The sequence below is a fragment of the Bufo gargarizans genome, chromosome 11 (assembly GCF_014858855.1).
Source record: "Bufo gargarizans isolate SCDJY-AF-19 chromosome 11, ASM1485885v1, whole genome shotgun sequence".
Taxonomy (NCBI): Eukaryota; Metazoa; Chordata; class Amphibia; order Anura; family Bufonidae; genus Bufo; species Bufo gargarizans.
In genome coordinates this window covers 8,376,721-8,388,977 of record NC_058090.1, presented here as the reverse complement: position 1 = coordinate 8,388,977, position 12,257 = coordinate 8,376,721, and the positions used below count along the sequence as shown (strand labels likewise).

Genomic DNA, 12,257 nt, shown 5'->3' with positions numbered 1-12,257 from the left:
CGCATCGCATCTGGACGCGATGCGTTTTTCATGGACTCCCCATTCACTTCTATTGGACCGGAGCTGCGTGAAAAACACAGAATATAGAACATGCTGCGATTCTCACACAACGCAGAAATGATGCGTGAAAAACAACGCTCATGTGCACAGGCCGAATGGGTCAGGATTCAGTGCGGGTGCTATGCGTTCACCTCGCGCATCGCACGGAAAACTCGCTCGTGTCAAGGGGGACTAAGGTTATATTCACACAAAAAAAGAAGAAAAATGGGCCATTAAAAATGGTTAAACGGTCAGTTTTTCATGGCCATTTTGCATCCATGTGTCCATTTTCCGGCCATCTAACCGTTTCATACCGGCCCTTAATCTGTCCGTTTTTTTTGTGTGTCATCCGTATTCCACAATCATTGCTAGGCTGAAAATGATAAAAACTCATATGACAGTGAATCCCAGCAGGGTAACTATCATCAGACCACCTCACAAAATACTCAGGTAGGGATCATCCATTCATATCCATGTGTAGTTCAATTATAGGGCATTTGCCCACAACAAAGATGGCGGACGCGCCTAATCTGGACGATTGATTCTCCAGCCTGCGCGCTGGGTAGGTAGTCGATAGGCTGGACTGCGTGACGTCACGCCGCTGCTTGAGCGGCAACGTTTGAATCCAGTAGGCGGGCGGGGGAGGGGAGCGCTCAAGTCTGTCAGTCATATACCGGGCCGGAGCAGCTGGGTGAGTGGACGGGGGTTGTGGAGGCGGCAGCAGCATGGAGGACAGGTCGGTGTCGTTATGTGGGGGTGCTGCGGACTGCCATGTTTTTCTGTGGGGCTGCTGTGTGCTTCAAGGGACGGTTCCCATCATTTCGTTGCTGGGGGTCACGTGACTTTTGATACTGTGCAGCTTACTGTACTGAGACACAGTGGACCTCATGCCTCACTGCTTTGGTCTGGGATCTGTGGCTATTAGGACACGCCCCCCCAGTATGATCACATTTGCGCCACAGTTTTTTTTCTTCTTTAGCTCAGATACCGTCTTTGTTCCGGTGGACGCCGCTCCCTCCGCCAAGATGGACGATGAGCAGAGCCTCCACGTCTTCATGCAGGATTTCCGGACGCGGTTCATGAGCCAGAGCAGCGAGGAGATGATGCTGCAGGAGATAAAGGACTCGTACAAGAAGTCGCTGCAGAACCTCGCCGGTGAGAGCGCCCCGCCGACTCTTGCGGCTGCGTATAAACTGTCGCTTTCTGATGATCTGTGCAATCTGCAAGAAAAATCACCCAAAATGCCCTAAGGAGGTTTTTTATTATTATTATTATTATTATTATTTCCAGATTCTTGGGCCAAAAAATGCAGAGAAGGAGAAACGATGGTCGAGAAAGTCCTGGAGTTCAGAGACGGTAATGGGAGCGTTGGCGGGTTACGCGCGGTGGGGAGAGCGCTTGGTGGTGGTCGGATCGGAGTCCTCCGGCCGCCACTTTGCCCGCTCTGTTCTCAGTGTTAGGTGCTGGTCCCAGAGGTGGGACCCGCACCTATAGGACAATGGGGGGCATATCCTAGCATTATGCCCCCCATTGTCTCAAGTGAGAATACCCCTTTAATCCTGGAAAGCGCCTATAAGGGGGATACCGTAAGATGATTTGCGCTGATCCTCGCCTTTTGTCGTCTCCTTCAGCGATTGAGCACCAGAACAAGCGCATCGAGGAGAAGCAGGACACCATCTTGAGAGAGATCGCCAAAGTGAAGGAGAATGAGAAGATGAACGCAGAGCTGTCCGAACACATCCAGGGGTTGCGGGAAGAACTTGCCCGCAAGAGGGAACGTAAGACCGTCCTCACTCATTGCTGCTGCGTGTGTGTAGCAGGGAGGTGGATGATGGGGGTTATCCTCTTTTGCAGTTGCTTTGGCAAGCAAGAAAGCAAACAAAGACAAGCTGAAGGAGCTGCACAAGTCGGCCACTTTATTCAAGGAGCGTCTGGGGCTGGAGATCCGTAAAGTGCAAGGTGAGGGGGTATCCTGTCGACTGTTCACACTGCACTGTTTACTAGAGTGACCGCAGAACTGGTTGGCCATGAGCAGTGGCTGTCGGCTTCTGGGTGTAAAGAAATGATTCCATTCACTGATAGCAAGCAGATGAATTAAGGCTACTTTCACACTAGCGTTCGGGCGGATCCGTTCTGAACGGATCCGCTCATATTAATGCAGACGGAGGCTCCGTTCAGTACGGATCCGTCTGCATTAATAACTTTAAAAAAAATTCGCAAGTGCGCAAGTGCGAAAGTAGCCTGCGCGGATCCGTTCAGACTTTCAATGTAAAGTCAATGGGGGACGGATCCGCTTGAAGATTGAGCCACATTGTGGCATCTTCAAACGGATCCGTCCCCATTGACTTACATTGAAAGTCTGGACGGATCCGCACGGATCCGCACGCCTCCGAACGGCCAGGCGGACACCCGAACGCTGCAAGCAGCGTTCAGCTGTCCGCCTGTCCGTGCGGAGGCGAGCGGAGCGGAGGCTGAACGCCGCCAGACTGATGCAGTCTGAGCGGATCCGCCTCCATTCAGACTGCATCAGGGCTGGACGGAGGCGTTCGGGTCCGCTCGTGAGCTCCTTCAAACGGAGCTCACGAACGGAAACCCGAACGCTAGTGTGAAAGTAGCCTAAGAAGGGCTGGGGGACATGGCATGGAGGGGCTGATGGCACTGGGGGAGTGGAGGACATGGTGGATGGCATGGAGGCACTGGAGGAGGGGGACATATGGCAATAGATGCCATGGAGGCACTGGTGAGGAGGATATAGCAATGGAGGGGCAGATGGCACTGGGGGAGTGGGGAACATGGTGGATGGCATTTGGGGAGGTGGACATGGCATGGAGGCACTGGGGAGGAGGACATGGCAATAGATGGCATGGAGGGGCTGATCTGATGGCAGTGGAGGACATCACATGGCATGGAGGCACTGGGGAAATGTGAGGGACATGGCATGGAGGGGCTGATGGCACTGGGGTGGCAGGGAGGGGGAGCCGATGGCACTGGTGGATAGTGGAGCTAATGGCAGTGGGGGGAATGAAGGGTGTTGGACTGATGGCGGGGGTCTGTTTGTAAACAGTCTATGAATTCATATATTTTTTATTCTCGATTAATCGGTATAATACTCGATTTCTCAAATAATTGTTTTCTGCAGCCCTAGCCATGGGGTCATCTGTGAGTAAATATAAAACCCTGTAAGGAAATGTTACCTGACGCTGGACCCTCTCTTTCCAGGTGACCGGCTACAGTTTATCTTCAGGTGCATTAATCCCAAAGACCTGGAGGAGCCGTATTCCTGCATCATTTATTTTAACAAGGAAGGGGAATATCAGCGTAAGTCGCATCATTAGTTGTCAGGATCATTTCTATGAGAAGTCTTGCCCCCCCCCGTTCTCCTCATATCTGTAGAATACAGCTTGAAGTAAGACCTCAAGATTGCTGCAAAATGCAGTGTTCAGAAGCGTTTGTCCGAACCTCTTATTATTGCTTTAAAGGGGTTCTGCACTTTCATTTAACTGATGATCTATCCTCTGGATAGATCATCAGCTTCTGATCGGCGGGGGTCCGACACCCGGGACCCCCGCCGATCAGCTGTTTGAGAAGGCATCGGCGCTCCAGCAGCGCCGCGGCCTTCTCACTGTTTACCGCCGGGCCGCCCGCCCACTGACGTCACGACTTGTATCAACTAGAGTGGGCGCGGCTAAGCTCTGTTCACTTGAATGGAGCTTAGCCGCGCCCACTCTAGTTGATACAAGTCGTGACGTCAGTGGGCAGGCGGCCTGGCGGTAAACAGTGAGAAGGCCGCGGCGCTGCTGGAGCGCCGCTGCCTTCTCAAACAGCTGATCGGCGGGGGTCCCGGGTGTCAGACCCCCGCCGATCAGAAGCTGATGATCTATCCAGAGGATAGATCATCAGTTAATTGAAAGTGCAGAACCCCTTTAATGCAGTATGTCTAAAACTACAACTTTCGGTATGCTGAGAATTAGGGCTATGCAGGCCACGACTATCTGTTGTTTGGGGGGCTGACTTCTGCGGCCCCCGATCAGTAGTTTAAAGGGGCCGCGGTGCGAGCTCTGCACCCTCTCGCTTGTAGTCGTGCTGCAGTGTAATTACAGCTGTTCATCTTACTGAAGTGAATGGAGACTCGAGTGCCGCAGCCCCTTCAAACAAGTGATCAGCGGGGGCCGGCAACTAGACCTCCGCCTATCTGAAATCGATACCTTTAGCCCAGACAACCCTTGTAGTCCTAGATCAGGGATGCTCAACCTGCAGCCCTCCAGCTGTTGCAAGACTACAACTCCCAGCATGCCCTAATAGCTGTAGGCTGTCCAGGCATGATGGAAGTTGTAGTTTTACAACAGCTGGAGGGCCGCAGGTTGAGCATCCCTGTCCTAGATAGTCTTGCAGTTGCTGACGACCACTGCTTTGCTTTGAGCATCTGCTCCAGTCTTTGGCTGCACTACTCTCAGCATAGTGGGGGGCCATGTTGACGTCATCCTTCCTCTTTGCAGTTACAGGGTGTGATCCTCCCCTGGAGTGTATCGCGGAGTACGAGAGGAAAGTGCGAGAAACCAAGAACTTCTCAGCGCTGCTTGCCAACCTGCGCAAATCCTTTGCCGCATTATGTACTCAAGTCAAGTAATCCCGTCCTTCTCCTAGTCCTCCCCTCTTGTATGTATGTACTTTTACATGTTCTTGTGTATTGTTATAATAAATCTGTGACTTTCTTGATAACCCAGGACGTACAGCTGTGATGTACATGGTCCTGTAACCCTATAGCAACCAAGTAATTTAGGTTGTGCCTATCTATATAGTATAGTGCTCTACCTAGATTCTCCTAGGTCAGAGATGCTCAACCTGCGGCCCTCCAGCTGTTGCTAAACTACAATTCCCAGCATGCCTAGGCAGCCTACAGCTATAAGGGCATGCTGGGAGTTGTAGTTTTGCAACAGCTGGAGGGCCGCAGGTTGAGCATCCCTGTCCTAGGTGATTACTATACAAGCTGCATGCCAAAAATACATCATTCGCAGGTCTACAAATTCAACTACATCTAAACGGAGAAGTGTCGGTAGAGATGGCCACAGGAGAGAGCTGGAACACTTCTCTTATGTCCTATATCAGTAGGACTCAATTCACACTGTTTGCGGTGTCGGTTGTACTGGAAAAGTTCCTGGCTTATACGTCGAACATGTCCGAATGGCCACCATCATGCTGGTGTTCGGTGTCATGTAAAATGTCAGTATCTCCTAATGGCAGAATACAAGTTGTCACTGGGTAAGGCTGGTTTGACAGATTTAATTGCAAAAACTGAGCAATTTAATTTGTAGCCCATCAGTACAGCGGTAAGGCCCCATGCACACGACTGTAAGAATTTTGCAGTCCCAAACTGTGGATCCGCTCAATACAGATGTGGTGCGTGTCCCATTTGAATTTTTGGGCGGACACGTTGCTCTCAGTGGGCTGCATTTTGCAGCCAAGTATACTACACGTTCTCTTATTTGCTATACGGACACACTTCTGTGTACTTTCCGCATCCGTATGTCCGTGCCAGAACAGATAGAACATGTTTGTCTGCAACATGCGCAGCCCATTGAAGTCAACAGGTCTGCAAAAAAAAAAAATGGATGACACACTGGCAGCTTCCCTATCTTGCAGTATGCCAGCTCAGACACTACAGTGGACAGAACCTTCTGCTTCCGAAAACAGCTGATCGGTGGGGGCCCAACACAACACCGATCTGATAATGAACTATCCTGAGGATAGGACCTCAATATCTAAAGAGACACCATTGAGGCATTTATTTTATTTTAGCATTACATTCTACTTAAATTTGTCTTCTAAAGCCTTCACTTTTGTTGCATTTAAAGAGGACCCATCATCTCTCCTGCCATGTCTTAGTAACTACTTGCATTCTCCATGTCATACAATGCTCCAGAATTATCTTATCCCTCAACCTTTTTACTGCTAGCAATTCATTCATAAACATCTGGCAGTTTGCAATAAAGGTCCAGATGGGTGTGACCCTGGACAGTCTGACGCTATCCAGTCGGTGCTGCCAGGGTCAGACTATTGCAAACTGCTAGTAATTGATTGCTAACTACTAGCAGGCGTAATAGAGGAATGGCGCAACATAGTGGTATAAGAATAGATGCTCCAGAATTATTTTTACAAGATGGAAGCAGTTTCTAAAAAGAAATGTCAGGAGCGGTCCTCTCTAAGCAAAATTCTTATAAATAAATTCTGGTAAAAATACAATATACCAGTGATCTGTCCCATATTGTGAGATAATGTAAATCCTGAAAGTCCGGCAACTATATGTTGATACCCCCCACCTAAGTGAGCTCAAAGGGAATAACCGGCCTCCAGTATACCACGTGGGACGCCACGAGGTATGTGGATACAGACGCTAACTATCTTGGCAGGATAGAGCGCATACATCCAGAGGCTGCTGCGATACATCCGCAGCACTCACCGATGACACGGACTCGCAGCACGGACCCAAGAAGCAGTGGTTGGGTAAAGAAGCCAAGTGCGGCACCCTGCCTTGTATTTTGCTGACCATAATAAATACTAATAGCCACTAACCGAATGCACAGCATTGTCTATATCGGAGCCGGCAGTAGGCAAAGCAGCCAATGTGGCACTCTAATGCAAAACTAAAAAGGAAGAGCCTGTACGTCTGACAAGAAATAACATTTATTGAAGTGCCAAAACAATCTATACATATTGGGCTACTTTCACAATCAGGTTTGGTGCGGATCCGTCATGGATCTGCACAGACGGATCCGTTCAGAACGGATTCGTTTGTATTATCTTTAACATAGCCAAGACGGCTCTGTCTTGAACAGCATTGAAAGTCAACGGAGGACGGATCCGTTTTCTATTGTGTCATTTTGGCTCAGTTTAGTCTAGGGATCGACCGATATTCAGGATTTTCAACGTTATCGGCATCTAGCCTTGCCGATGATAAATCGTGAACATGCGGTCAGCGCAATCCATGTTCCGTCAACAGCACAGGGGAGAAGGAAGCAGTGTCTCCCTCCTGTACCGCTGCCACCAATGAGAGGCTGGGGAGGGGCTGTGACCACTGCGCCACCAATGATGTTAACTCATTCAAATGCAACAGGAGGCGGGTGCTGGCTGCAGAATCACATAACCGAACCTGACCTCTAGCTGCGATCAGCTGCAGTTTAACCCCTGCCGCACCTGAGAGGTTAACTGCTGCGGATCGCAGCTACTGCTCATAGAGGTCGGGTGTGGCAATATGATTCTGCAGCCAACACCCGCCTTCTGTATTTGAATGAAGGGGCAAGTTATCTTCATTGGTGGCGCAGTGCGCCCAACACCAGTATTAAAAACATTAGTGGCGCAGTGTGCACCCCCACCATTAGTCATTGGTGGCAGTGGCCACAGGGTCCCCTCCCCTCCTCATTGGTGGTGCAGTGGCAGCTCCTGCTCGGAGCCCCAGCAGTGTAAGCCTGGGACTCTGGTTACCATGGCAGCCAGGACGCTACTGAAGCCCTGGCTGCCATGGAGAGCTCCCTGCTGCTGTGTGCACAGGGCAGTGGGGAGAGTGTAAAGTCCTATTCACCCTGCTCTATTAGGGTGAATAGGACAAGGGTTTTGGCCCCTCAAGGCCCCTTTCAGACGGGCGAGATTTCTGCGCATGAGGTGAAGGCATTGCACCCGCACTGAATCCAGACCTATTCATTTCTATGGGGCTGTGCACATGAGCGGTGATTTTCACGCATCACTTGTGCGTTCCGTGAAAATCGCAGCATGCTCCTCTTTGTACGTTTTTCACGTAACGCAGGCCGCAGGCAAGTGCGGATGCGGTACGATTTTCACGCACGGTTGCTAGGAGACGATCGGGATGGGGACCCGATCATTATTATTTTCCCTTATAAACATGGTTATAAGGGAAAATAACATTATTCTGAATACAGAATGCATAGTAAAATAGGGCTGGAGGGGTTAAAAAAAAAATTACAAATAATTTAAGTCACCTTAATCCACTTGTTCGCGCAGCCGGCATCTCTTCTGTCTTCATCTGTGAGGTAAAGGACCTGTGGTGACGTCACTGCGCTCATCACCATGGTGATGGACCATGTGATGAGCGTAATGATGTCATCAAAGGTCCTTTTCCTCACAGATGAAGACAGAAGAGATGCCTGCTGCGCGAACAAGTGGATTAAGGTGAGTTAAATTATTTGTAATTTTTTTTTAACCCCTCCAGCGCTATTGTACTATGCATTCTGTATTCAGAATGCTATTATTTTCCCTTATAACCATGTTTATAAGGGAAAATAATACAATCTCAACCTTGAACCCAAACCTGAACTTCTGTGAAGAAGTTCGGGTCTGGGTACCACAGTCAGTTTTTTATCACGCGCGTGCAAAACACATTGCACCCGCGTGATAAAAACTGAACAACGGAACGCAATTGCAGTCAAAACTGACTGCAATCGCGTACCTACTCGCGTGGATTTGCTGCATTGCACCCGGGACGCCTCCGGAGCCAAAACGTGACGTCCGTGTGAAAGAGGCCTAAGGGGGCTAATAGTAAAAAAAAAAAAAAAAAAGTTCCAAAAATATTAAGTATAAATGAAAAAGATTTACAAAAAAAAAGCTAACCGTTAAACATGTTCATTTTCAGCAGATGTGTAGGATTTATATATTATTATTATTTTTAATTTTTTTTTGAGTGCCCTCCTCCATTTTAGTATATATTTTTTTGTTACACATTTATTATGTTAGGACTTAGGGTGTTTTTGTCCTGGGAGTGAGCACCTAATCCGTGAAATACCTGTAGGTGAGCCACTGATTTCCTACATATTGGTTTCAGCGAAATTCTTATGTTTGCTAAGCATTATGCTTTAAAGGGCATCTGTCAGCAGTTTTGTACCTATGCCACTGGCTGACCTGTTACATGTGCGCTTGGCAGCTGAAGGCATCTGTGTTGGTCCCATGTTCATATGTGCCCGCATTGCTGAGAAAAATGTATTAATATATGCAGATGAGCCTCTAGGAGCAACGGGGGTGTTACCGTTACACCTAGAGGCTCTGCTCTCTCTACAACTGCCGCGCTGTCTCCACTTTGAAGGGCCAGGTATAATCATGTTTTCACTGCCCGGCCCTGTCCATCTAGTTTTAGAGGGTGCAACAGGTGCAGGGAGCAGAGCCTCTAGGTGCAATGGTAAAACCCCTATTGCTCCTAGGGGTTCATTGGCATATATTAAAACATCATTTTTCTTAGCAATGAGCAGCTCTGCCCCATTCACTTGAATAAGACTGAGCTGTGCTTAGACCACTTGACTGATAAATGCATTTCTTCACAGTTGATTGGCTGGAGTGCCCACTCATCAGATACTAATGACTAGTGTTGGGCAAGCATGCTCAACCGAACACCAGTTCAGCTCGAGCATCGCTATGATCGGCACATTGCGGTGTTCAGCCGAACACCGTGTATGCTTGAGTCTTCTACGCAGACAATAAATGTGCAGATAAGTACTGCCATTCACTGTAATGCCGTAGCCATGTTAGTTACTGGAACTAGTGATTGGCTGGCCGGAACGCGTCATCGGGTGCCTGCTGCCAGAGCACAAGAAACACTCATCCACGATACCTAGCTTCATGTCCCAGTTTGCAGGACAGCACAGGACACCACTCTCGTAGTCAGACTATTGCAACCAGGTGGTCGGTTGGATTGCAGCAGATAATGCTTCCAGTCTGTTAAGCACCCCCCTGTCTTCCACCAAGTTCAGTCTCAGTAGCCAAGAGTCTGGTCAACAGAATCCTCACCCTGATCCTCCTTCCTCCCCCCATGGAGAGTCCTGCCAAACAAGTGATCCCACACTCGGATATTCCGAGGAGCTCTTTTCATCGCAATTCCTTGATTTGAGCCTCTCGACAAACCCGCTTGAAGAAGAACATGAGGCGATATTGTGCCCGATTCCAAAACTATTGAGCATCCACAGTCACAAGAAGATGACTGTGGGGAATAAGTGTTTCACAAGGTGGATGATGTTGATGAGACACAGTTGCCAATAAGTCAATGGCAATTAGCGTCGCAAGAGGTTAAGGATGAGACACAGTTGTCCATCACTGAGGTTGTTAGGTCAACAAGTCAGGAGGATAACCAGAGTGAGGAGGTGGTGGACGATAAAGTCACTGACCCAACCTGGGAAGGTGGCAATCCGAGCGAGGACAGCAGTACAGAGGGGGAGGGATCCGCAACAGGCTGGAAAAGGCAGTGGGGTGGCAAAAGGGAGAAGGCGGGCCACACCAAACAGGCCCGCAACTGATCCCCGGAGCACACCTTTGCGGCAATCTGGCGCTTTTTTGAGGGAAGTACGGATGATTAAAGAATTGTCATTTGCAACCTGTGCCGTACCAAAATGAGCATGATCCGCCACATGGCATCAAAGCGCCCTAATAGGTGGGCCGAACGCCTGGGTCCACAATCAGTGTCTGCGGGTCACACCACTGCCTCCTCTTCCCCTGTGTTATGTGCTGGCCAAGCACCATCAGCTAGCACATCCACTTATGTGTCCCAGCGCAGCGTACAGATGTCCATACCCCAGGCCTTTGAATGAAAGTGCAAATACCCAACAACCCACCCACAGGCCATAGCACTAAATGCGCACCTTTCCAAATTGCTGGTCCTGGAAATGCCGCCATTTAGGCTTGTGGACACAGGCTTTCCGCAGCCTAGTAGCGTTGGCTGTCCCGCGTTACTCTGTCCCCAGTCGCCAACCTACGTTAGTGGCTGCAACTCTCCCTTCTCCTCCACCTCTGAATTATCATCTTGCAGCACCAGTCAGTAGCTGGAAGCAGTGGGGAAGCGGCAACAGCCCTGCTTAAACTGATCTGCTTAGGTGACAAACAGCACACCGCCGCAGAGCTGTGGCAGGGGATAAGGGACCAGACTGAGCTGTGGCTCTCACCACTCAACCTACAACCAGGCATGGTTGTGTCTGATAATGGGTGTAACTTGGTGGCGGCTTTGGAGCTCGGCAAACTCAGACACATCCCATGCCTAACCCATGTGTTCAACCTAGTGGTTCAGCGGTTTGTGAGCCGCAGAGGGCAGTAGTGGAATACCAGCTGCAACATGGTCGTCACCTTTCCATTCAGCTTCCGCTCTTCACAAGCGAGGAGTGGGCATTGATATCTGACCTGTGTGAGGTTTTAAGAAACTTTGAGGAATCAACACAGATGGTTAGTGGCGATAATTCTATTATCAGCGTCACCATCCCACTTCTGTGTCTACTCAAACGCTCGCTGCTCACAATTAAGGCGGACGCTTTGCATGTGGAAGGAGGTGGAAATGGGGGAAGACAGTACACAGGGTGATAGCCAGACCACCCTCCGCTCGTCTTCTCAGCGTGAATTGGATGATGATGAGGAGCAGGAGACGGTTGCCTCCGCTACAGAGGGTAGTACCCACAGCAAGTTTATTACATCTGTTCAGCATGGATGGGCCAAAGAGGATGAGGAGATTGAGAGTCATCCTCCTGATGAGGACAGTGAAGTCTAGCCTGTTGGGACTCTGGCACACATGGCTGACTTTGTGTTATGCTGCCTTTCCCCTGATCACGCATTTTGGACAACACCAATTACTGGTTATTCACCCTTCTCGACCCCCGCTACAAAGAGAACTTCTCATCTCTGTGGTGGAGATGAGCAATACCAGAAGGTCCTTGTGGAAAAATTGCTCCAAAAATTTCCAGCTGACAACGCTGGCGGCAGAGTCCGTAGTTCCTTGGCCAACAGAGGAGGGGAGACGAGGGGAACACACAGCAGTTCCGACAGATGCAGGGCAACACTCTCCAAAGCCTGGGCCAGTTTCATGACACCCCGCCAGCACCCTCACCCTGATGCGCAGCCTAGTGTCACAAGCAGACCGTGTCAGTGTCCTCAATGATCCCTCTGTGCCTTACAACTACTGGGTGTCAAAGCTGGACATGTGGCACAAACTGGCGCTCTATGCCTTGGAGGTGCTGCCCTGCTCTATCGCCAGCGTTTTGTCTGAGCGGGTATTTAGTGCTGCTGGGGGCATAATAACTGATAAGCGCATCCGCCTGTCAACTGAAAATGCTGAGAGGTTGACTGTTATAAAAAATGAACAAGGCCTGGAATGGCCCCGACTTCTCTGCTCCACCAGAGGAAAGCGGCTGAACATAAAGGCAGTTTGAATGTGGCTTTTATGGTGTATTGAATACACTGCATTC

General features: G+C 49.7%; 1 protein-coding gene across 2 annotated transcripts; it reads left to right on the top strand.

Moving 5' to 3' along the window:
• The first annotated feature begins 625 nt into the window (after positions 1-625).
• On the top strand, positions 626-4,758 carry SPC25 (SPC25 component of NDC80 kinetochore complex). 2 transcript variants are annotated; one of them, XM_044272626.1, is made up of 7 exons: positions 626-730; positions 1,019-1,194; positions 1,330-1,395; positions 1,671-1,817; positions 1,894-1,998; positions 3,259-3,357; positions 4,536-4,758. In XM_044272626.1, exons 2-7 carry the CDS (start codon positions 1,065-1,067, stop codon positions 4,664-4,666), a joined length of 678 nt encoding a protein of 225 aa, XP_044128561.1. In that variant the 5' UTR covers positions 626-730; positions 1,019-1,064; the 3' UTR covers positions 4,667-4,758. The 2 variants fall into 2 exon arrangements, with proteins under 2 accessions (XP_044128561.1, XP_044128560.1); XM_044272625.1 differs by having other exon boundaries at positions 658-775.
• Positions 4,759-12,257: the final 7,499 nt, after the last annotated feature.